Source organism: Phocoena phocoena, chromosome 11, assembly GCF_963924675.1.
Source record: "Phocoena phocoena chromosome 11, mPhoPho1.1, whole genome shotgun sequence".
NCBI classification, from domain to species: Eukaryota; Metazoa; Chordata; class Mammalia; order Artiodactyla; family Phocoenidae; genus Phocoena; species Phocoena phocoena.
In genome coordinates, this window is record NC_089229.1 from 18,313,028 (window position 1) to 18,334,882 (window position 21,855).

The 21,855-nt window shown below is 46.8% G+C and overlaps 1 protein-coding gene across 1 annotated transcript in view; it reads right to left on the reverse strand.

Annotated features, from left to right (window-relative positions):
• The window catches only part of STAB2 (stabilin 2), a 156,562-nt gene that overhangs the window by 75,240 nt on the left and 59,467 nt on the right, over nucleotides 1-21,855 (reverse strand). The window contains exons 16-26 of the mRNA XM_065888385.1: nucleotides 21,250-21,303; nucleotides 20,885-20,965; nucleotides 18,415-18,567; nucleotides 16,330-16,392; nucleotides 13,638-13,724; nucleotides 12,468-12,554; nucleotides 10,877-10,988; nucleotides 8,229-8,409; nucleotides 6,131-6,224; nucleotides 4,755-4,913; nucleotides 34-129 (exon numbers count right to left, since the gene is read on the reverse strand). Coding sequence (XP_065744457.1) covers nucleotides 34-129; nucleotides 4,755-4,913; nucleotides 6,131-6,224; nucleotides 8,229-8,409; nucleotides 10,877-10,988; nucleotides 12,468-12,554; nucleotides 13,638-13,724; nucleotides 16,330-16,392; nucleotides 18,415-18,567; nucleotides 20,885-20,965; nucleotides 21,250-21,303 — 1,167 coding nt within the window. The remainder of the gene's footprint in view (nucleotides 1-33; nucleotides 130-4,754; nucleotides 4,914-6,130; nucleotides 6,225-8,228; nucleotides 8,410-10,876; nucleotides 10,989-12,467; nucleotides 12,555-13,637; nucleotides 13,725-16,329; nucleotides 16,393-18,414; nucleotides 18,568-20,884; nucleotides 20,966-21,249; nucleotides 21,304-21,855) is intronic.

The following is a 21,855-nucleotide window of genomic DNA, read 5'->3' on the forward strand; positions in this document are numbered from 1 at the left end:
TTAAGGATTAATGAAAGGAATCAAGTAACTCACCAGTGGATGACATTTCCCAGTTTGTTCCAAGCATGAAGTTACTGGTTCACAGTCAATCCCATTGCCTCGAAATCCTTTCTTGCACTCACACTCATTCTGTAATTCCAAGAGCAAAGTCAAACGGATTATTGAAAACAACTGCCTTGCATGCCCTGCCCTCACACTCTACCACAAAATGAAGTATGGAAGCCATCACTGTTTGGCTCTTTTAGAGAACACCATTAATGTCTTTCGTTTATTACACTTCAGCTTCCGGAGCTATTGGTCTCCACATTCTACATTACATTTCCCAGTCTGATAGTCCTTTGGTGTGTTTTGAATTCATTACCCTAGAGGGGCCATATGGAGATTTGTCTCAGAGAGAACTTAGGTCCTAAAGAGCATCACATTGGAAAAATTGGCCCCTCCACCTAAGAGGGAAAGATTAAGCAAGTCATGGAGCAACCACTTGGTGGAGATCCATGCACACGGCCACTGTTAGTCTGGAAGGCACATTGTGTAATTTAGAACAGGCATTCCCTCTGAGCAGGCAAACCTCTACATGGACAACCCATGGCTAGTGGCTCAGCAGGGAGACAGGGTCATCATGCAACAAAAAAGTCCCCCTCCCTCTGGCAAGCTTTAGGTCCACACCAGGGTACACACCTTGGTGAGCAGGGTGCAGGCTGGGTTTCAGCCCCTGTTTGCCCCATAGGCTGGGTACTTTGTGTAGTACACAAACTACACCACAGGAGCAAATGGCCCTGATCACGCAGCTATTAAATATGATGACGATGACGATGATGATGACGATCATGGTGATGACAGTGGTGGGTTGTATGATAAAATGGGGGAATGTCTGTGCTAAGTACAGAATAGGAACCAAACAAAACTGCAGTGGATCGCAACAAGGTAGAGAAAAATAAAAACCTGTGCATTAAGAAGACCAGAAAGAAAAAATACATCAGCACACAAATGGTGAATGTGGGAGTGCTGTGAATGGTTTTCATTTTTCTCCACTCTTTTACTTTCCCAAATGTCTTCCATTATTAAACATTATCTTGTATTTAAAACATAATTTAGGGGGCTTCCCTGGTGGCACAGTGGTTAAGAATCTGCCTGCCAGTGCAGCGGACTCGGGTTCGAGCCCTGGTCCGGGAAGATCCCACATGCCGTGGAGCAATGAAGCCCATGCGTCACAACTATTGAGCCTGTGCTCTAGAGCCCGCGAGCCACAACTACTGAGCCTGCGTGCCACAACTACTGAAGCCCACGTGCCTAGAGCCCGTGCTCCAGCAACAAGAGAAGCCACCACAGTGAGAGGCCCGTGCACCGCAATGAAGAGCAGCCCTCACTCGCCGCAACTAGAGAAAGCCCGCGAGCAGCAACAAAGACGCAACGCAGCCAAAAATAAATAAATTAATTAATTTTAAAAAACCCTATAATTTAAACAGGAGTAATCTCTTCAACAGATAACAAACACAGGTTATGGAACCAGCAATGAACCTCAAAGCTGCTTTCACTAAAGAGAAGAAGATAAAGCATACAATGTAAATAAGAATGGTCCAATCTTAAGTGGAAAACAAGAGATGCTCTAAGTCTTATGGATGAACTGGCACAGGAGATGCTTCTGTGATGAGGACCACTGCTCTTCAGAGGAGGGAGGATGAGCTGGGAAGTTTCTTCTGGGAAGTGGGGCGTGGCTGGACCTTGGGAGAGGGTGGTAGGAGTGGGGAGTCCATGAACGCTGAGGGTACATGTCAGAAAAATAAACAGAGGTGGGAAAGTAGGAACATTTGATTGGTGAAGGGTTATTGAGGTGATACAGACAACCCATTAAGTTGTGGGAAGAAAGGAATAGAACTCCAATTTATGAATTTTTATCTTTAAGGGTATAAGTATTATTTGCTATATATGCTTTATAAGGTAAATTGGGTATAAGGTAAATTTTTTTGCGGTTTGCGGGCCTCTCACTGTTGTGGCCTCTTCCGTTGCGGAGCACAGGCTCCGGACGCGCAGGCTCAGTGGCCATGGCTCACGGGCCCAGCCGCTCTGCGGCATGTGGGATCTTCCCAGACCGGGGCACGAACCCGAGTCCCCTGCATCAGCAGGCGGACTCTCAACCACGGCGCCACCAGGGAAGCCCAATTGGGTATCTTATATACAAATATATGCACATGTATACAACTTTACACGAGAGGGCAAGACCTTGTAAGCAAGAGTGTTTAATCTTCTGTACTTGGTATTGGGGTAGCATGTCCCTGCACCCACAGCCCTGACATATTGACCCAAACATGGTCTGTCTTTTAAAATAAAAATTCATGGTAGTTAGGATTTGTGCCTATTTGGAATATATCTACAAGCTTTCGAGCCAGCTAATAACACTACTGAGGGCAATCCTAGATATGGCCTATTTTATTTCTTATGTAACACTATAAAAAGTCGTTTCTCTTCCTCTATCTCCCCCATCAGAATGCTTTTCAAATTTGTCTGCAGAAAGGATGACAGAGCAGAAGGGAATAGATACTCTTATGGGTTGAACTGTGTTCCCCCAATCCCACTCCCGCACTCATATGTTGAAGTCCTGACCCCCAGTACCTCAGAATGTAACCTTATTTGGAAAAAGGATTGTTAATATGTAATTAGTTAAGTCATACTGGAGTAGGGTGGGTCCCTAGTCTAATATGACTGGTGTCCTTATAAAAAGGGGAGATTTGGACATAGACATGCACGTGGGAGAATGCCATGTGAACACGAAGGCAGAGATTAGGGTGATGCGTGTATAAGCCAAGGAACACCAAAGCCTGTCAGCGAACCACCCAGAGCTGGGAGAGAGGCATGGAACAGATCTGTCATCATAGCTCTTAGAAGGAACCAAACCTGCTGATACCTTGATCCTGGACCTCTAGCCTCCAATCCCGTGAGACATACATTTTTGTTGTTCTGTGATACCCAGTTAGTGATACTTTGCTACAGCAGCCTTAGCAAACTGATACTGATACCAAGAAATTGTCTTCCTCTCTCAAACGCGACGTGGCGACTCAGGTGAGTCAAAAACTAATTGAATTGTTGGTACTTGCTTGGCAAGACATAAGAATGCAGTGAGTTCTTTCATGACTAGGACTTTTTCATGGCTACAATCCTAGGACAGTTGTCATCACCTCCCCTGGGGCTGATTAACTCCTAAGAAGTAGTTTTCTCTGCCTCTGTCTCCCTTAAATGAGGTTAAGTGAAAGTGACCCACAAACTGTAGAGTATTACACAGTGTTATAGAGAAATAGAGTATGGTCAAGGGTGGCGACCAAGAGGACAATTCTGGAGTCAGACTGTCTGGGTGTGAATCTCACACCGTAATTTGGTTTCTGTGTGATATGAGCAAAGTATTTAACCTCTCCATGCTTCAGTTTCCTCTTTTATAAGATGGAATGATAATAGTACCTATGTGGCAACAAAAGCAAAAATAAGCAAGTAGGACTACATCAAATTTAAAAGCTTCTGGAGGCTTCCCTGGTGGTGCAGTGGTTGAGAGTCCGCCTGCCGATGCAGGGGACGTGGGTTCGTGCCCTGGTCCGGGAAGATCCCACATGCCACGGAGCGGCTGGGCCCGTGAGCCATGGCCCCTGAGCCTGCGCGTCCGGAGTCTGTGCTCCGCAACGGAAGAGGCCGCAACAGTGAGAGGCCCGCGTACCGCAAAAAAAAAAATAAAAGAAAAGAAAATAAAAAGCTTCTATATGGCGAAGGCGACCATCAACAAAATGAAAAGGTAACCTATGGAATGGGAGAAAATATTTACAAGTCATAATCTGATAAGGGGTTAATATCTAAAATATATAAAGAACTCATACAACTCAACAGCAAAAAAACAAACAATCCAATTAAAAAAATGGGCAGAAGATCTGAGTGGACGTTTTTCCAAAGAAGACATACAGATAATCAACAGGTACTTGAAAAGCTGCTCAACATGACTAATTATCAGAGGAACGCAAATCAAAACCACAGTGAGACAAAGACAAGAAATAATAAAGTGCTGGAGAGGAAGTGGACGAAAGGGAACCCTTGTGCACTGTTGGTGGGAATGTAAATTGGTGCAGCCACTGTGGAAAACTGTTATGGCGGTTCTTCAAAAAACTAAAAATAGAACTACCATATGTTCTAGCAATTCCACTTCTGGGTATTTACCTGAAAAAAAAAAAAAAAAACTTGAAAAGGTATATGCACCCCCATGTTCATTGCAGCATTATTTACAATAGTCAAGACATGGAAGCAACCAAACTGCTCATCAACAGATGAATGGATAAAGAATATGTGGCCTACATATACATTAGAATATTATTTGTCCAAAGAAAGAATGAAATCTTGCCATTTGCAACATAATGGATGGACTTTGAGGGCATTATGCTAAGTGAAATAGGTAAGAAAAAGACAAATGCCATATGATCTCACTTATATGTGGAATCTAAAACAAAACAAAACTAAACTAAGCTCACAGATATGGAGAACAGACTGGTGGTTGCCAGAGGCTGGGTGGGGTGGGGTGGGGCATGGTGAGGGTAAATGGGGTCAAAAGGTGAAAAAAAATAGTACCTACATCAGGTTTGTTGTGACAATTAACCCTTTCCCACTGCTACAAATGATAGAAGAGCTGCAGTAAATTCTAGCCAAAGTACTTCTGTGTTTAGGGGAAAAAACAATCTACTCCAGGAATCCTGCTTCCTCTTGGCTCTCCAGCTCATCACACCTACCTGCCCGGGGCCGATGTACAAACAGGTTGCATTGTGGTGGCAGCTGCCAGCACTGGGCAGCAGGCAGGTGTTGATCTCTGAGCAATCCCTTCCGTCCCCCGTCCATCCCTGATGGCATACGCAGATGTGGGTTCCCCTGCCAGTTCTGATACACTCTGCCTACAGGAGGAAAAGCAGCAGCAAAACCTCTGAAACCCCAGTCCAGCCGCAAGATTCCAGGTGCAAAGCAAGGATTTCCAGAGGTACACTGAAGAAGCTTATATTTACATGGAGTGCAAAGGAAATGATTAAAACACACATTTGCATTAAGATCAATGGAAAGGATAAGATGACTTAAAGAACAAATTTGCTTGTTTTTGGCCAGCTAATGGCCACCATCACTAACGTCACTGCCATTTATTGAGCCAGGGATTGTTCTGAATGTTTTGTAGGTGTAAGCCATCATCTTGAGGAAGGTACTGTGATTATCTCTATTTTACAGATAAGGAAACTGAGGCTCAGAGGAGGTAAGTGACTTGCCCAAGATCACACAGCTGTAAAGAGGCATGAACCCAGGTCTGTATGATGCTTTAGCCCAAGCTCCTACCTGTACCAATTCCAGGCCTTTCAGGATGACCACACCCGGAAGCTGAAGGACAGAGTGAGAGGTGCAAGGTAAGTTGTCCAGATGAGGCTGAGAGGGTGGGGCTTGCCCAGGCGCAGTCTGGAGGGTTGGGCAAGGCATTTGCATCTGATGTCATCCTCAGAGCCAGGGGAAGTTCCCGAAGGGATTTCAGCAAGGGGGAAACATGATCTGATCCACTCTGGCTGTGGCTATAGCCAAGAGGAGCATCAGGGAGAATAGTTATTAAACTGTGGGTAAGGAATGAAGGTGACCTTGGCCGGGTGGTGGTGGTGATATTCAGAAGGTATTAATGAAAGGAACAGTCAGTTTGGGCTATACCCTTGACACTAACAGAACTTAAGGCAAGTCACTTAAGGTCTCTGAGCCTCAATTTCCTGATCAGTAAAATGGGGATAAACAACATCTGCTTCAATGGGTTGGTGGGAAGAGCAAATGAAATCACATACATGAAAGTCACTTGTAAGCTATAATGTCTGAATCAGAAGTTTATTATTAATGATCTCCAGTATCTGATCCTTTGGTTGTGTTTTTAGAAGCCCAATACCCCTGCACATGTGAACCTGGGGCTCCCCCAGCACACGTGAACTTAGGAAGTGGAGGCTCACAGAAGGTACCTGGCACCATCTTTAAAACGCAGGGTTCAAGCAAATGTGCCTCATGCAATGAAGTCGTCTGACACTGCCTTTTGGAAGGTCTTCCCTCAGGATTTCCTAAAAAACCTGGCAGCTTGGAAATAAAGACCAACACTCACATTGCGGCTGCAGCCCCCTCGGGTTAATCCCGAACAAGGGTCCATCTCTGAACAGAGGCTTCCATCCCCTTCATACCCTGCTTTGCAAACACAGCTGCAAAGAAGAGTGAGCGCACAAAGTCAGCCCTAGAAATATAAGCACCAACTATCCCACCCCTCCCCAAGAAGACCAGCCAGCCAGGGGTGAACGTGTTCACAGCCAGGTGGCCTGACACTATGCCCTTGTCGGGGGAGCCATGTACCATGGTGGCCACCAGCACTCCTGGGTCTGCAGTCAGATACACCTGGGTGGGTATCCAGGCCCCACCTCTTAGCAGTTGTGTGACCCTGAGCGAGTCCCTTAACCTCTGGGAGACTGTTTCCTCACCTGGAAAATGGGTCTAACATCTCCCTCATAAAGCTGTGGTATAGAGTGAATGCACATGGGGCGTTCAGCAGTTGCACCTTCTCAGGCTCGACACCGGGCGGCTTTTCTGTTCTTATGGGGCTGGAGTCTGTCCCTTTATACCTCAAGTCATTACCTCTGGTTCAGCAGAGAACGACGCTCTCTTCTGTGTGACAGTTCAGTGATTTGAACATGACAATCAGGTGAGACCTCCCCTCTCTCCCTTCTCTGATCTCTCAGATGTTCTTTTTTTTAGAGCACAACATTCTCAGGTGCCTGATTCCATGATCCATCACGCCCTCAGGCACTCCTCTCAAAATGCTCCACCTTGAAACTTTAGCTGTTAAATAGGACCATTCATTCATTCATTTGTTTGGTCTACCAGTATTTACTGAGTGCCCTGTGATGGGTGCTGGGACACCTATCACACGCCCACGTGACTATTGCAGATTCAGTCATACGTGCTTCACAAAACTCTAAATAAAATTATTTTTCATGCATCAAGAATCCTAGAAGAACTAAATACTTTAGGTGGTCCCCAAATGAAGAAATAGATTGATCTAAAAAAAAAAAAAAAAAAAGATTGATCTGTTTCAACATTGATTTACCTAAGTTTATATAGTAAATACAGACCCATGTTGATGATCCCCTGTGGGTGATTAGAGGTTTTTAAATTTATTTATTGTTTATTTATTTACTTTTAATTTTTTTCTGGCCGTGCCTCACGGCTTGCAGTATCTTAGTTTCTGACCAGGGGTTGAACCCAGGCCCCAGCAGTGAGAGCGCCGAGTCCTAGCCTCTGGGCCGCCAGGGAATTCCCTTAGGAGGTTTTAAGGGCGATGTTGGTGACTTGTGACTTTCGCCTTATGCACTGCTGTATATACGAACTCCTTAGAAGGATGCATTCCTATTGTACCACCATGCAAGAGCAAAGTCAGTCTCTGCCCCATGCTTCCTGCAGACTGGTGGGGGAGACAGCTCACAAACAGGTAAGCAAATGATTAGGTAATTACAAACTAAGAAAAGTGCTGCAAAAATAAGGCTAAGAATTCTACATGTATGTCTGCATTTCCCAGGCTATGTTTTGCATGGTTACTGCCTTTGAACCAGATATTCCCAGAGAGGAAAATTTCCTCTGACATGTTCCCCCCAAGCCCACTTCATACGTTAGATAGCATTAAGAAAACAAACGGTGATCCAGTGACCAACGATCTAATTTCTTGTAAGATGCCTTTAACAGGGGAGTAGTTATTAATGACCTTAGGAAGTAAAGGCGTTTTTAAAGGGTTGGAAAGTTGGTGGGCAAATCTTCATTTCCTTCACATGAGTGATGGTAATAACTGCAGTTTCCATGACTGAACACCTATGATGTACTAGCCCTGGGGCTGGATGATTTGGCATTCAGTTCTTCGAATCTCCACAACTGCCCTGCTAGGTAGGCAACATCACGCTTATTGTACTGATGACAAAAGTGAGGCTCAGATAGGTTAAGTAACTGCCCAAGGTCACACAGCTGGTAAGTTTCAAAGCAGGGAATGCTGCAAACTTTGAACCCAGCTCAGTCTGAAGTTTTCTCCACAAAAGCCATACTGGCAGCTGAAGAGAACAGGGCTTAGTTTATGAAGAGTTTAGATATGGGTTGGGTGTGTCTACAGGTAACACAGTGGCCATGGGCCGTTAAGGATGGCAATCCCCCCTCCCCAACTGGCCTACCTTGCTGTCCCATTGCTGTATTCGCAGGTGGCATGGATGTGACAGAACTGCATGTAGGGCCCGCAGGCTGAGGTCTGCTTGTGGCAGAATCTCCCGGCGGAGCCGTCCCTGCAGGTGCCGGGGAGACAGGCGCCGTCACTGTCAATTCTGTTGTCACATGTTCCGAAACTGCACAGACACCCTGGAAGGGAAGGAAGAGGGCCGTCAGGGCTTGGGGACAAGCTTAGCAATGGGCATATGGGTCATGGAGGACAGGGACCCTCCCCTCACCCCCCACTCACTCCTGTAGGTGCAGAAGCCGGGGCTGAGACGCGGAAGGCTCTGGACGCTATTTCTCAGCGTCTTTCTCGTGTGCCAAGACAGCTCTCGGTGAGAAGAGCTTGGTCTTCGGGATGCTTTGTGTGTCTTTGTGTGGGGTGCAGGGGGAGTGTGGGTTGTGATGGTGTGAAAGAGGCCAAGGAGCTCAATTTTCACCTACTTCATGGTAGGAGAGTTTAGTCTGGAAATTTCTCACCTTTTCCTGAAGATATTCTGGAAGTGATTTCACCTGCCAGCACAGCCTCTGATGTGTGGCTTACATATTTGCACTTCACCCTCCATCACAGCAAACCAATGCTAACTCATGCCCAATATTTGCACACTGACCTTGTTCTAGGCATTGGGCCAGCCTTTATCCTGTACCCTCTCATTCATAGTCACCAGCCTCAGGAGATAGGTATCAATACTTTTACCATCCCCATTTTCCAGATGAGGAAACTGAGGCCCAGAGAGGTAAAACAAATTGCCTGACTTGCTGGCAAGTTCCCAAACAGGGACTTGAACTCAGACCTTCAAATTCCATTTCCGTTAGTGACCATGAGTAACCAGGCGATCAGTATGTCGACTGGCATTTCCACTGTCTGTTATCATCTTAAACTTTAGCTGCTAACTTTGCTTTTGATTACAGGTATTTAAAAGTTACAATGTGAGCCAGCATATCAGACTCAGGCTCCTCTGCATGTGGAAGTGAAAAGAACATTCTGGAGACTCTCAAAGGCAGGTGGCAAGGATTTGGGGGCTTAAATGTGATCAGAAATGAAGGAATGTGTGGTTTTGCCCCAGAAGGGACTGATGGGAAAGGGATTTGTGTCGGGGCTTGGAGCCAGCACCCAGGAAAGAGAAACACAGTGAGGGCTGGCAAAGCACAGCTGGTTTTAAAACAAAGAAAACTTTTCATAAACTTTTAAGGACGTCAGGGCTTGGTTAGCAAGGAACAAGACCCCAGAATGAAGAGGAAGCTCCCCTGCACGAGGCGGTGGGCAGCAACAGACCTGGACAAGAGGCTTTGGAGCGGGAAGCCACCACTGCTGCCCCAGCCTCGGCATCGTGACTACTGGCCTCATAAAAATGCCTATGTCAACAGGCTTTGGAATAAACTCCTATTTTTTCCCCTCAGAAACCTTATTTGGCAAAAAGAGCATCAGACTAGGATCAGCAGCCACAAATCTGCTGGGCTCTGGTGTCCCGTCCTTCTTGAGAGGTAGCCATGAAGATCAGACAAGGTAAGAGAGGAGAGGGGTGGCGTGTTTTGTAACAGATGAGTGGAGTTAGTAGTGACAGTAGTAAGAATGGCTTCATCTATTGATTATTTGCTAGGTGCATGCTCTGGGCTAAAGTCCTAAATTATGATCTAACTTAATCAACAACCTATGAAGTGGGTACCAATATTGTCTTCATTTTATAAACGGGGAAGTTAAGCTTCAATGAGAGATTTCTTCCAAGGCCGTAGAGCCAGTAAGTTGCAGAGTGAAGACTGAACTTCAGGTTGGTTTGACTCCACAGCAAGCTCTGATCTATTCATTTTATTTTTTTCTGTCAAGTTCTAATCTTAGCTTAGATAGATAGATGTATATTTCTATCTATGTACTTAAATATTCACATGGTGTTATTTTTAAGAACATAATGTGTTTTCTAAGATTATATGACTGCATTTTTTTTTCAATGCCTAGTGTTGTGGAACTTCCTACATGTTCTATGAGCTTCTGGACATTTATATCACTGAACTTAGCATAACAGTAACAGTACCAGCAATAATAGATAATAATAACAATAACAGATAATAATACTGGTAGTGCATACTAGGCGCTAGGCATTGTTCTAAGGCAAGTGCTTTCCATTTATAACTTGTACTAACCTTACGAGGTAGTTACTATTATTATCCCCATTTTACAGATGAGGAAATTGAGGCCTAGAGAGGTGTAGTAACTAACTCAAGGTCACACATTTAGCAAAGGGAGGAGCTGATGGAAGAGAACTGCTTGAAAGATGGGGAGTCTGTTTTCTAATATGGAGCCCACAATCACTTCAGGTATGTGGGGAAACCCTAAAAGACTGGTTTTCAAAGTGTGGTCTTGGGCCAGCAGTGTTGACATCTCAGGGAACTTGTCAGAGATGCAAATCCTCAGGTACCACCCAGGCCTCCTATCTCAAAGCTCTGTGAGTGGGGCCCAGCAACCTGGTATGTGCACTGTTTGGGACCCAAGTGCTTAAGAAGTACCCTGTGATAAGGGCATCCACCAAGCCAAGGGACACCTGATACCAGGACTGCACTGCAGTGCTGCAGGGACCCCGGGTGAGGAGCAGAAGGCAGCTCAGGAAGCGACACTTACTTTTGTCACACCGAGGTCCGTATTTATTGGGGTCCGAGCAGAACTGACACTGGGAGCCCTGGAAACCATCCTGGCAAACGCATGTCCCATTGCCGTCGAGGCCGTCGGCGCACTGCAAACAAAGGCAGGGCCCCTGGCCATCAGGACAACACGCCCCAGGCGAGGAGTCCCAGATGCTTTCGTTTCCTGGCCTGCTTCTTTGACTTAGATTCAATTCTGCTTGAAATGACTCTTTGGGACCCCCTGTGGAAAGTGGAGTCGTGGGTATCGGGTAGGAAGCTAAGACAGTGACACATGGGTGTCCCGAGCCAGGATTCAGAACTTCACAGGAAGTCATTTGGTCGGGGGTTGGGGGGGTGTCACAGTGGTGAAATGGAACCTCTAAACAATGCTTAAGGGGCAGCCCGATAAACCACTGACAATCAGAATGAAGGCAGGCCTTTCTCTCCAGATGCTCACATGCTCAGCTATGTGGGTCCTAACGGCAGTGTTTTTCCCTTCAGTGTGAGCATTTTACCCCTCATCTCCCCAGCTATTTCAAGGTTAGATTTGTACTGACTAACACGTATCAGAATTGGGCTTGGGTCCCGGAACACCCAGGTACAGTAGTTAATTTGTAGCAGCTTCGCCCTATTCCCCTGGCCTGTGTGGTGTCCCCACTTGGTGGTCATGCAGTTTTTCCTTCCCCTTGAAAGAGGCATATTTTCAATGTGGATTCCTTATATGTGCAGATCCACAATTTCCCCATATGAACCACAGCTACTATTACCTTTGTATGTTTAGCCCTGGCCTCCACGCTAGGTGAGTTAAGTTTTGGCTCTTACATTTCATAGGTTTTGCAGATGGGCTAAAAAAAGCATTCAGGACTTCCCTGGGGGTCCAGTGGTAAAGAATCCGCCTTCCAATGCAGGGGACATGGGTTCGATCGCTGGTCCAGGAACTAAGATCCCACACGCGGTGGGGCAACTAAGCCCGCGTGCCACAACTACTGAGCTCGCGCACCTCAGCTAGAGAGCCTGCGTGCCACAAACTAGAGCCCACGCGCCAGGGAGCCTGAGTGCCACAACTAGAGAGAGAAAACCTGCACGCCACAGCTAGAGAGAAGCCCATGCGCTGCAATGAAGATCCCGAGTGTTGCAACTAAGACCCGAGGCAGCCAAAAAAAAAAAAAAAATCTTAAAGAAAGCATTCACTGGGCAGTGCTTTTTTTTTTTTTTTTCCCTTAAGAATAGTAAAATCTCGGCCCTAAAAAGACTTGGAGATCAATGCAGGCCAATCCTGCTATCTCCCACACGGGGAAACTGGGGTCCAGAGAGCCTTGCTGAGTTGCTCAAAGTCACGTGACCAGCAGTAGGAAAGCAGACCAGAAGCGACATCACTGGACACCCTGCCCCCTGCCACTCCCCCAGGCAAAATTCCTTCTCCTGCAGACACCCTCTTTTCTTTTAGCAACTGATCTGTTTCTTTTACTCCCTGGGAACAGTGACTGGCATTGTACCATTTCTTAGTTTAGTGGTTTTAAAAATTACTTTTCGACTTAACACAGGTCAACCTCAGCATTTGTGAAAAAGTAAGCCTCAGTCTTTATCACCTGCCCATTCCCGGAGCATGGATTCGAGAAGCCTCCTGGACACTGGTTGCAGTCGGGCCCGTAGAAGCCGTTGCAGCACTTTGGTATCTGAGAAACAAAATGTGTGTTGCCTTTTGGAATCCCAGGCAGAGTGCCAGTTCCTCAAAGGAAATATCAATACATTTTAATTTCCGTTACGATCTCAAGCAGTATCAGCCCCCTCCCACCCTTAGGAGCATGACTTCTTCTCTTGCAGATGATGGCGTGGCCTGTGCTCAGCCACGTGTTCACCACAAATCTCCTGAGGGCCGCCCCGGGCTGCTGGCTCGGCTCTGGTACTGTGACAGCAAGATTGATAAAGGCTTGGGCTCATGGAGCCCGTGTTCCATCTAGTCAGGGAAGAGACGATACATTTACAAAGAAAAAAAAGAGGATTTCAGATAGCAGTAAGTACCGGGAAATCAAAGTGCCGTTATCAGGTGGTGGCAGGTGGGAGCAGAGGTGTGGGGAGATTGGCGGGGGCACTGTGGATTGGGCGGCGACAGAGGAGATGAGGGTCGGATGGAGACTTGAGAGGTCAGTCAGCCTCAAGAAAATCTGGAAGAACATTCTTCCAGGAGGGAATGGCAAAGGCACACCTGCTGAGGTGGGAATGAGGGTGAGAGACAGGCCAGGGACACTGCAGAGGGTGGGCCATGCAGGGTACTGTCAAGGGTGTGGGCTCCATATTAAGAGTGATAGGGGGCTTCCCTGGTGGCGCAGTGGTTGAGAGTCCGCCTGCCGATGCAGGGGACATGGGTTCGTGCCCCGGTCCGGCAAGATCCCACATGCTGCAGAGCGGTTGGGCCCGTGAGCCGTGGCCGCTGAGCCTGCGTGTCCAGAGCCTGTGCTCCGCAACGGGAGAGGCCACAACAGTGAGAGGCCCGCATACCGCAAAAAAAAAAAAAAAAAAAAAAAAAAAAAAGAGTGATAGGAACCATGGGATGAATGGATGCAGGGAGGGGGTGACCTGGCCGCTGTGTGGGGACTGCCCTTCCCTTCCTTTGCAAGAAGACATGGTCAACCTGTGGGTCAACCCAAGGGCAACCTGTGACTCACAGACCCTGGGGTCCAAGAGCTGCCCAGCCCTGTGGGCTTCTGTGCAAGGCCTTGGTGGTCTGGATAAGGGCCCCGGCCACACACAAGCCTCACCTTCACGGTGGCATTACAGTATCTGGCACAGCCATTCTTCAGGCTCCTGATTCGGCCAGTGTAGACACATTTGCGTGTGAAGAGTGTCTGGAAGAAAGCCAATGAGGAAGAACATCGCAGTCTGCATTTTGAGGTCCCCTGGGCATGACTCGGCTTCTACAGACACCAGACAATCTTCTTCTGTTTTACTGTCAGCGCTAGGAAAGAGTGCTAGAGCACACAGCACACACAGGCAGAGCTGCCACCCTGTTAAGCCTGTTTCCTTGTTGGAAGAATACAGGCCAGGGTTTGCACCATGCAGGGCAGACGTACCTTTCCGTCCCTTCTCATGCCCTGGAAGACATTGTTAATCAATCAGGGAACATGTTCCTGTGCATCCAGGATGTGGCTTAGCCTCCCCTTCCAATTAATAACCATCCCTAACCACTTCCTATATAGACATTTTGGAGCAATTAGAGATTTTCCTCCTAATTTGTACAAAGATCCACCAAAAAAATAGTGAGAGTCTGAGTTTTCCTCTTAGGAATTGTGGGGTATAGGAGCAGATTTCTTTCTATTCTCTAACCTCTGCTACCCACTCAGAATTACGGAGAACTACCATTTATTGAGAACCTACTAAGGTCAGACACATTGCCTGTATGAGGTCATCAATCTTCAACTCCATGTGGGTATTTCTCATCCCTTTTTTATAGATGAGGAAACTGAGGCCCGGACGGGTTAAATCCCTTTTCTTAAGAACACTGATAGTAAGTGGCAGGTCGAGAGAATGGATCTTACCACCTACTACCTTTAGGATCTCAGAGGCAAGTCATGCTGTCTAATCTGTGGAATAGGACAAAAACGCTGGTCTCAAGTTTTGTGCTGAGCATTTAGTCCATGGCTCAAATTTTATGTTAGATAAAAATGGATATGGAGGTACTCCTTCATCTTAGGCTCCTACTTAAGAAGAGAGCAGTGAAAACCGTGGGCAGTAAAATCCTAAAATCTTAGATGTCTAAAGGAATTCTCAGGTCGATGAGGAAGGACTACTCAACCCCCTTGTTGGCTGTCGGGATAGTTAGCCAAGTACAGACCATGGGAGCACGGGAGGGGCAGTTTAGGGGTTCTGTTGGCTCTGACCCATGTGTCTCAGTTTTTCCTTTCCTCTCTCCCTCCTTCTTTGGGCTGAGGCAATGTAGGATCATGGTCTGCGTGTACCAGCTGTGTGACCTTGTGGGAGGGCTTTTATGTTTCCTCGCCTTAGTTCCCAGGTTACACTCTGGTTATAACGTGCCCCCCTCATAGGTTTGCTGCATGACGCACTTAGAACAATGTCTGGCACACAGCACTCACTGGGATGCCAGTCACCACCGTTTCCTCTTCCCTTCTCCCTGTCCATATTCCCTGGTCGACAGCATCCTGCAGGACTCAGGGGTGATGGCGTCACTGAGCAAAATAAATATCTGAACACCTGTGCCTGTTTAATTTTAATGTTTTTCTTTATGAAATGCTCCACAATAGGACGGTGTTAAAAAAAAACTCATCACCTTCTTTATAATAGCGATCTATTCTAGTGTGGAATGAACTGGCTGGTTGGGAAGTTCTTTCTTAGGATGAACTTAGAGGCAGGAATTTCTATCACCAATCTTACCTTAGAACACGTTGCTTTTGCTACCAGTAGAGTATTTACTTGGCATATAAATTATGCCAAGAAAAATCACCTGTTTTCCTTTTTAGATGAGAGCTTCTCAAGACCAAAACAAAACAAAGCAATATCTTATTCACCTCTATGCTCCCTGAACCAGATCTATAATCCTCAATAGACGTGTGCAGAATTCTATCAAGCTTGACAAGGTTTTGATGGTCCTAGTGTCATTTTTCTTGATATTTCTTGTATTTCTCTCCAGAATGATGCTTGGGAAGAGCAGATACAAATGAAGGGTAGCAGAACATGCCACACCCCCATGTGCCACTTTGGCCTATGGATTATTTTGTGCTAAAGGCACTTGAAAAATAGCAGATACAAAAAACCGAAAAACTTGTATAAGTTTAAGATGTACAACATAGTAATAATGATTTGATGTAGGTACTATTGTGAAATGTATTTCACATTTTAGTTACTTTTCCACAGTTACCTGTCTTTGCTCACATACTATATAAACACTTGGGTTTTGCTGTTCCTCCAGGTCTTCATTCTCCTATGGAAGCTCTTAGGTATGTGTGAAAACCTGTGCTTTTCTCCTGTTAATTTGTCTTATGTCAACTTAATTCTCAGGCCCAGCCAGAGACCGCAAGAGGGTGAGGGTAGAGCTTTGCCTCTCTCATGCAAACACTGGGTTTTATTTCATAGGGCAAGTAGAGAGGGAACATTTACTGAGTGGCTGTTTGATTCAGGCACTGCACTTGGAGTGTTATCTGTGCTAAGGCTGCTGCTGCTACGGTTGCTGTTGTTATTATCGGTATTACCATTTGCGGATAAGAAAATTAGAGTAAGTATGTGAAGCAGCTTACCTTGGATAAATGAGCAAGGACTCAAACACGGATCTGTGGGCTGTCTTTCTACCATCCGCCCAGATATAGTAGGCTAAGAGCTAACCTTACGTTATCCCAGTTGGAACGAATATCTTTTAAGAGGGGAAGATGGAAAGGATGAGAAACCACACCAGCGGGGCTGCTTGGGTGACGTGTGCTTCCCTGAAGCTGTCACACTCACTGTGGGCTCAGAGTCGGCAGGGCATTTGCTCCAATACACCAGGGAACAGCTCACACAAGTGCCCTGGAAGGAAAGACTGCAGGTCAGTACAGGCGTGTCTGTAAGAGGGAGGGGCAGGCCACGTGTCTGGCCTCATGCATCCTCCCTGTGAAGGGGTCCCACTAGTGTACCACTCTTGGCCTCTCTCCCCGCCCCTACTGCCTCCTCACCAGAGAGAAGGAATTTGGGAGAAGGAAGTGGGCCCACTCAGAGCAGCCCCTTCCTCATCCTCTTTCAGGGTCCGACAGGCCTCAGGCTTCTGGTCGACCCTGAGGGGACACTGCAGTTGCCCACCTGTGCCAGCGATGTAGTACTAGCACTGGCCACACACTCAAGTCCCTGTTCTCCAATTAGCTTAGCAGTAACGAGGCTGAACATTGCCTCTCTGCCTTTCAGTCTCCTGGGCTTCTTCCTCCATTGGTTCTGAATTCAGGAGGAAGAAAAGGGGTGCGTGCCTCCAAATCTCTCCAGATCCATTCTCTGACCTTCTCTACTGTGTTCTGTGCTCCAGCAGGTAAACCTTGAAGGATGGTCTCTTGGGGCCCCTTGCCAGTTTCCAACTGGTCTCGGTGAGGTGCCAGCAGTATATTAATGGGTAGGGGAGAACAAGGTCAAGGTATTTCTTTCCTGCTCCCTCTCTGCTCGAGCACCGTTCCTACAGCTGCTGATGGATACCTCTTCTTCCATTCTCCCCACTCTCACTGGGTTCAGGTAACTCCACCCCCTCCCCACCACTGACTCTCTGGTGGTAATGGTTTCCTGCCAGAGCTTCTCCTTGGATGCCCCAGCATCATGTGTTTGCTTCCTCAGCCCTGCCCACCCCTCTGTAGCAGCTTCGTCATTAAAGTCTCTTAATTTGAACCCTTGGTATAAATTCTGCTTCCTGCAGGGACCCTAACTAGTACAGAGACTTATTAATGAAGCCTCTAAGATTCAAACATACATGCCCAAAGGCGGCTATGGGTTCAGCCTGCTGAAAACTGAGACTTCTAGAAGAGACCGGCTGCTTCTACTGTTTACTAGTTCTCAATACTTTCCAGAGAATACATTTGTCCCTTTTTTTTTTTTTCGCGGTACGCGGGCCTCTCACTGCTGCAGCCTCTCCCGTTGCGGAGCCCAGGCTCCGGACGTGCAGGCTCAGCGGCCATGGCTCACGGGCCCAGCCGCTCCACGGCATGTGGGATCTTCCCGGACTGGGGCACGAACCCGTGTCCCCTGCATTGGCAGGCGGACTCTCAACCAACTGCGCCACCAGGGAAGCCCCATTTGTACTTTTAATAGACCTAATGGAAACCACCCTAAACCACACAGAGCAGACTCATTTGACTTTAAACCCAGAGAAAATAGTAAAAGAAGACCTCGGTCTAAGGCAGCTATTGGGAAGCCTTTCCTATTTAACCAAAATTTTTTTGGTTGTGGCTCAAACCCACATCTTAATTCTTTTCTTTGGGGAGATGGAGAACGAGTTCTTGAACAACCTGCAGAAAAGACTCAATAGGAGTCAATAATTAGACTTGTTCAGAGCTCCCCGCCCCACCCCTCCCCGAGCAGCTGCCATTCAAGTTCAGGAAAGGAAGTCTGGAGGACAAGGGCAGCCCTAACTCCCTGCCTTGTTGCAGGGTTCCTCTGTTCCTGGTTGTTCAAAATCTTGTTGAAATTTAGTTGCTCTGATTAAAACCAGCTGAGCCAAAACGTTGCAATGGAAACAGGAAACCTTGATTTTGGACTTCTAGCTTCCAGAACTGCGAGAGAATACATTTTTGTTGCTTTAAGCCACTTGGTCTGCGGTAACTTGTTACGGCAGCTCTAGAAAAACGAATATACCAGGGTAGCAACTATCAGTTTGGAAATTCCCCCAGGAACTTTGGTTCACGTTTGATGAGATACGACCTCCGACCCTCCTGCCTCTTCACAAAGACGGAAAGGCCTTCCGAACGAGGCTCAAGTGTGAAACTATCCTCGTCAGCTCCCTCAGACTCGTGAGGAGAGAACGGTCTGCTCTGTGGGGCTGTTTAGGGTCCTCGTGGAGCTTTCTAGTTTTCTTACCAGTTTCATCTCTCTCTTTGTTTCATCACATCGGTGGGGCAGGATTGGGACGATAGAGGGAGGAATGAGGACTCCAGTCAGTGTGTAAATCCGGCCGTTTTTGGCAACGACCTCCATTTCTTGCATTGCCACATCATTTGCCAGAATCTGTCCCTGGAAGGAAGCAACGGCATCTTTCGTCCTTCTGTACTGAGGAGCGCCAGAGGTCCCCGGGCAGAGCTGAATGTGGCGACCTCTCGAAAGAGGCTTCAACTTCACTTAACTTTCCACAGAGTGGAAGATTGCCGTTAGAAGGGCTTGGCTGACAGGGAAAGATGAATCTGTTGAATGAATTCTTGACTGACTCCAAGCAAGGATGTCTTTGCGGATATGGTCCTTGCTGGTGCCGGACTGGGGAAGAGGCCTAACTATTCCAGCTCTGCAATATGTTTGCTATGAGACCTTGGGCAAACGGTTTTACCCCTGTGGTGAAATGGGGATCCGTTCATTCAGATACATTTAGTGGCCTTGTACTAGACTCTGCTTTAGGGTCCGGGGAGATATCAGGGAACAAGCCCAGACAAGTTCCTGCTTATGCTGTAGGCGAGGGAGCAGAAAATGAACAAATCAGCGAAGAATTCTGATCTCTACTTTCCTCCCAGATCTGCTCCCCCAGCAATATTAATGGCAGCACCATCCTTCTGGTGGCTCCAATCAGAAGCTCAGGAGTCATCTTTGGCTTCCTCCTTCCTCATCCCCCATCCAATCCATCAGCACCTTCTGTTGGTCTGCCTTTCAAAATACTCTCAGAATTCAACCACTTCTTACCACGTCTCTGCTACTACCCTGCTCTGAGTCACCATCATTCTTATTTTATACGTTAAAAAATTTTTTTATACCATTTCTAAAGGTTACTTTCCATTTACAGTTATTAGAAAATATTGGCTCTATGCCCCGTGCTGTACAATACTTCCTTGAGCCTACCTCACACCTCGGCCTGTCTCCCCACTAGTCACCATCACTCTTCTCTGAGTTATTACATTCACCTCCCAACCAGTCTCCCCCAAAGTATGTCTGATCATGTCATTCCACTGCTCAAAATCCTCTAATGGCTTTTTTTTTCTCATTCAGAGTAAGAACCTACATCCTGGCCCCAAGTTCTTAGGCCATGTGTGACCTGACCCCACCTCTCCTCCCTCCTACCACCTTTTCCTCCTCCTACCTCTCTCCTTTCCTCCCTCTGTTCTGGCCCCGAGGACCTTGCTGCTCCTCAACCCGATCCGCATGCGCCTTGCTTCGCACCTCTGCACTTTCTATTTCCTGTCTCTGGAATGCTCTCTCCCCAGCTATTCACATTGCCTGTCCCTTCATTTCCATCAGGTCTTTGCTCACATATTTTCTTCTCCATGAGGATTTCTTAGACACTTTATCTGAAACATCAGCCCCACTCCCACTTTCTAGTTCCCATCCTTGCTTTGCTCTTTTTTGCCTCAGCACATACTACTCTCTGATATATGATATATTTAACTCACTTATTATCTATTGCCCTATGTACTAGAACGAAAGTTCCACGCAACCAGGGACTTTTATCTGTTTGCTTACTGGTCCAACCTTGAGGGCCTAGAATGGTGTCTGACACATCTGAGGCACTCAACAGAAACTTGCTGAGAGAATTCCCTGGTAGTCCAGTGGTTAGGACTCAGTGCTTTCATGGCCGTGGGCCTGGGTTCAATTCCTGGTTGGGGAACTAAGATCCCACAAGCTGTGCAGCTTGGCCAAAAAACCAAAACAAAACAAACAAATAAAACCAAAACAAACAGGAACTTGCTGAAAGGATGACAGGGCGTCATCATCACAATCCAGAGTGAATCAACAGGAGACATAATCTCTGTGCTGCCATATTTCTGCTGATATTACAACCCTGAGAAGTTAGCAGAATAATACTTTGAGTTTCTTACATAAACTCAAAGTTTGAGTTTCTTATATAAATCATGTTCCCTCCCACCTCAGGGCCTTTGCACCTGCTCTCCCTTCTGCCTGGAACTCTCTTCTACTCATCTCTGCCCAAGTTCACATGACTCATCCTTTGAAGCTTGGCCAAAGCATCCTCTCCTGACTGAGGACTTCTAGATTCCCAGATCTGCTTGGTCTCCTTCTGCTGTGAGCTCCCACAGCCCTCTTAACTTCCTCTTGGGGCCCCTGTTTATAATTGTAATTAAATAATTAACTGGTCACTAATTAGTTGCTTAAAGTTGTTTTCCTTGCTGGGATGTAAGCCTGTTTTTTTCACTGCTTTATTCTTGGCTTCTAGTTCAGACTCACACATGGAGTTGCTCAGCAGGTATTTGCTGAAAGACATAACAAATGAATGAAATAATCATAAAGAGTCGAAGCCTGTGAATTAGTGTCGAGGTAGGATAACCCAATGAAGAATCATAAGCAGAGAAAAAGGCATTTGAGTAATGACGTCAGCAGTAGAGTTTTCACCTACGTTGTTGGTTGTGTTAAACCGTATGATCTGGTTGGCCATGCTCCTAACGTGAGGGGTCGAAATGAGGGCAGCCACTTCTAGCTGCAAGAACAAGAGAACAATAGAGACACTGAGAGCGGCACCCAAATCCTCGCTGGAAAAAATAGCTTGAAAGCTTATGAAATAAGTGACAGGAGCTTTGAGGTCATGAGTTTTGGTGGCTTGGAAGATTTCTTTGATGACAGGCTCATTATTCACTGCTCAGCGTGTGCTCAGAGCACCAGATAAAGAACAACTGTCACACGTTCTCTAGCACTAAAATATTGGAATTTAAGGTCAGATATCTTGAAAGCAAGGAAAAAATACCACAGAAAAGTGGGGCTGACCTGAGTAAAAGGGACAACATGGTATCTGACGAGTTCCAGAAGCTTCCGCGATCCCTGCAATGGAATCAAAATACTTCTTTAGTCACTGAGGAAAACACAGATTTCCCTCTCTTGTTCAAACTTCCTCAAATGACTTTGGACACTTGGTCAAGAAAAACAAATGACCCATAATCTCTCTACTGGGAAGTCCAGGGTGAGAACAGCCCAATCCCCCAAACAGCTAACATTCACCAAATTTTTTTTTTTTTTTTTGCGGTACGCAGGCCTCTCACTGTTGTGGCCTCTCCCGTTGCGGAGCACAGGCTCCGGACGCGCAGGCTCAGCGGCCATGGCTCACGGGCCCAGCCGCTCCGCGGCATGTGGGATCTTCCCGGACCGGGGCACGAACCCGCGTCCCCTGCATCGGCAGGCGGACTCTCAACTGCTGCGCCACCAGGGAAGCCCTCAAATTTTTACTTTATGGCAGGGGCTATTCTGAAAACATTATATGCACATCTCATTTAAGCCTCCCAACAGCCCTGTGAGGTGGGGACACTATTGACTCATTACATGTGTGAGAACATTGAGTTTTTTTTTTTTTTTTTGCGGTAGGTGGGCCTCTCACTG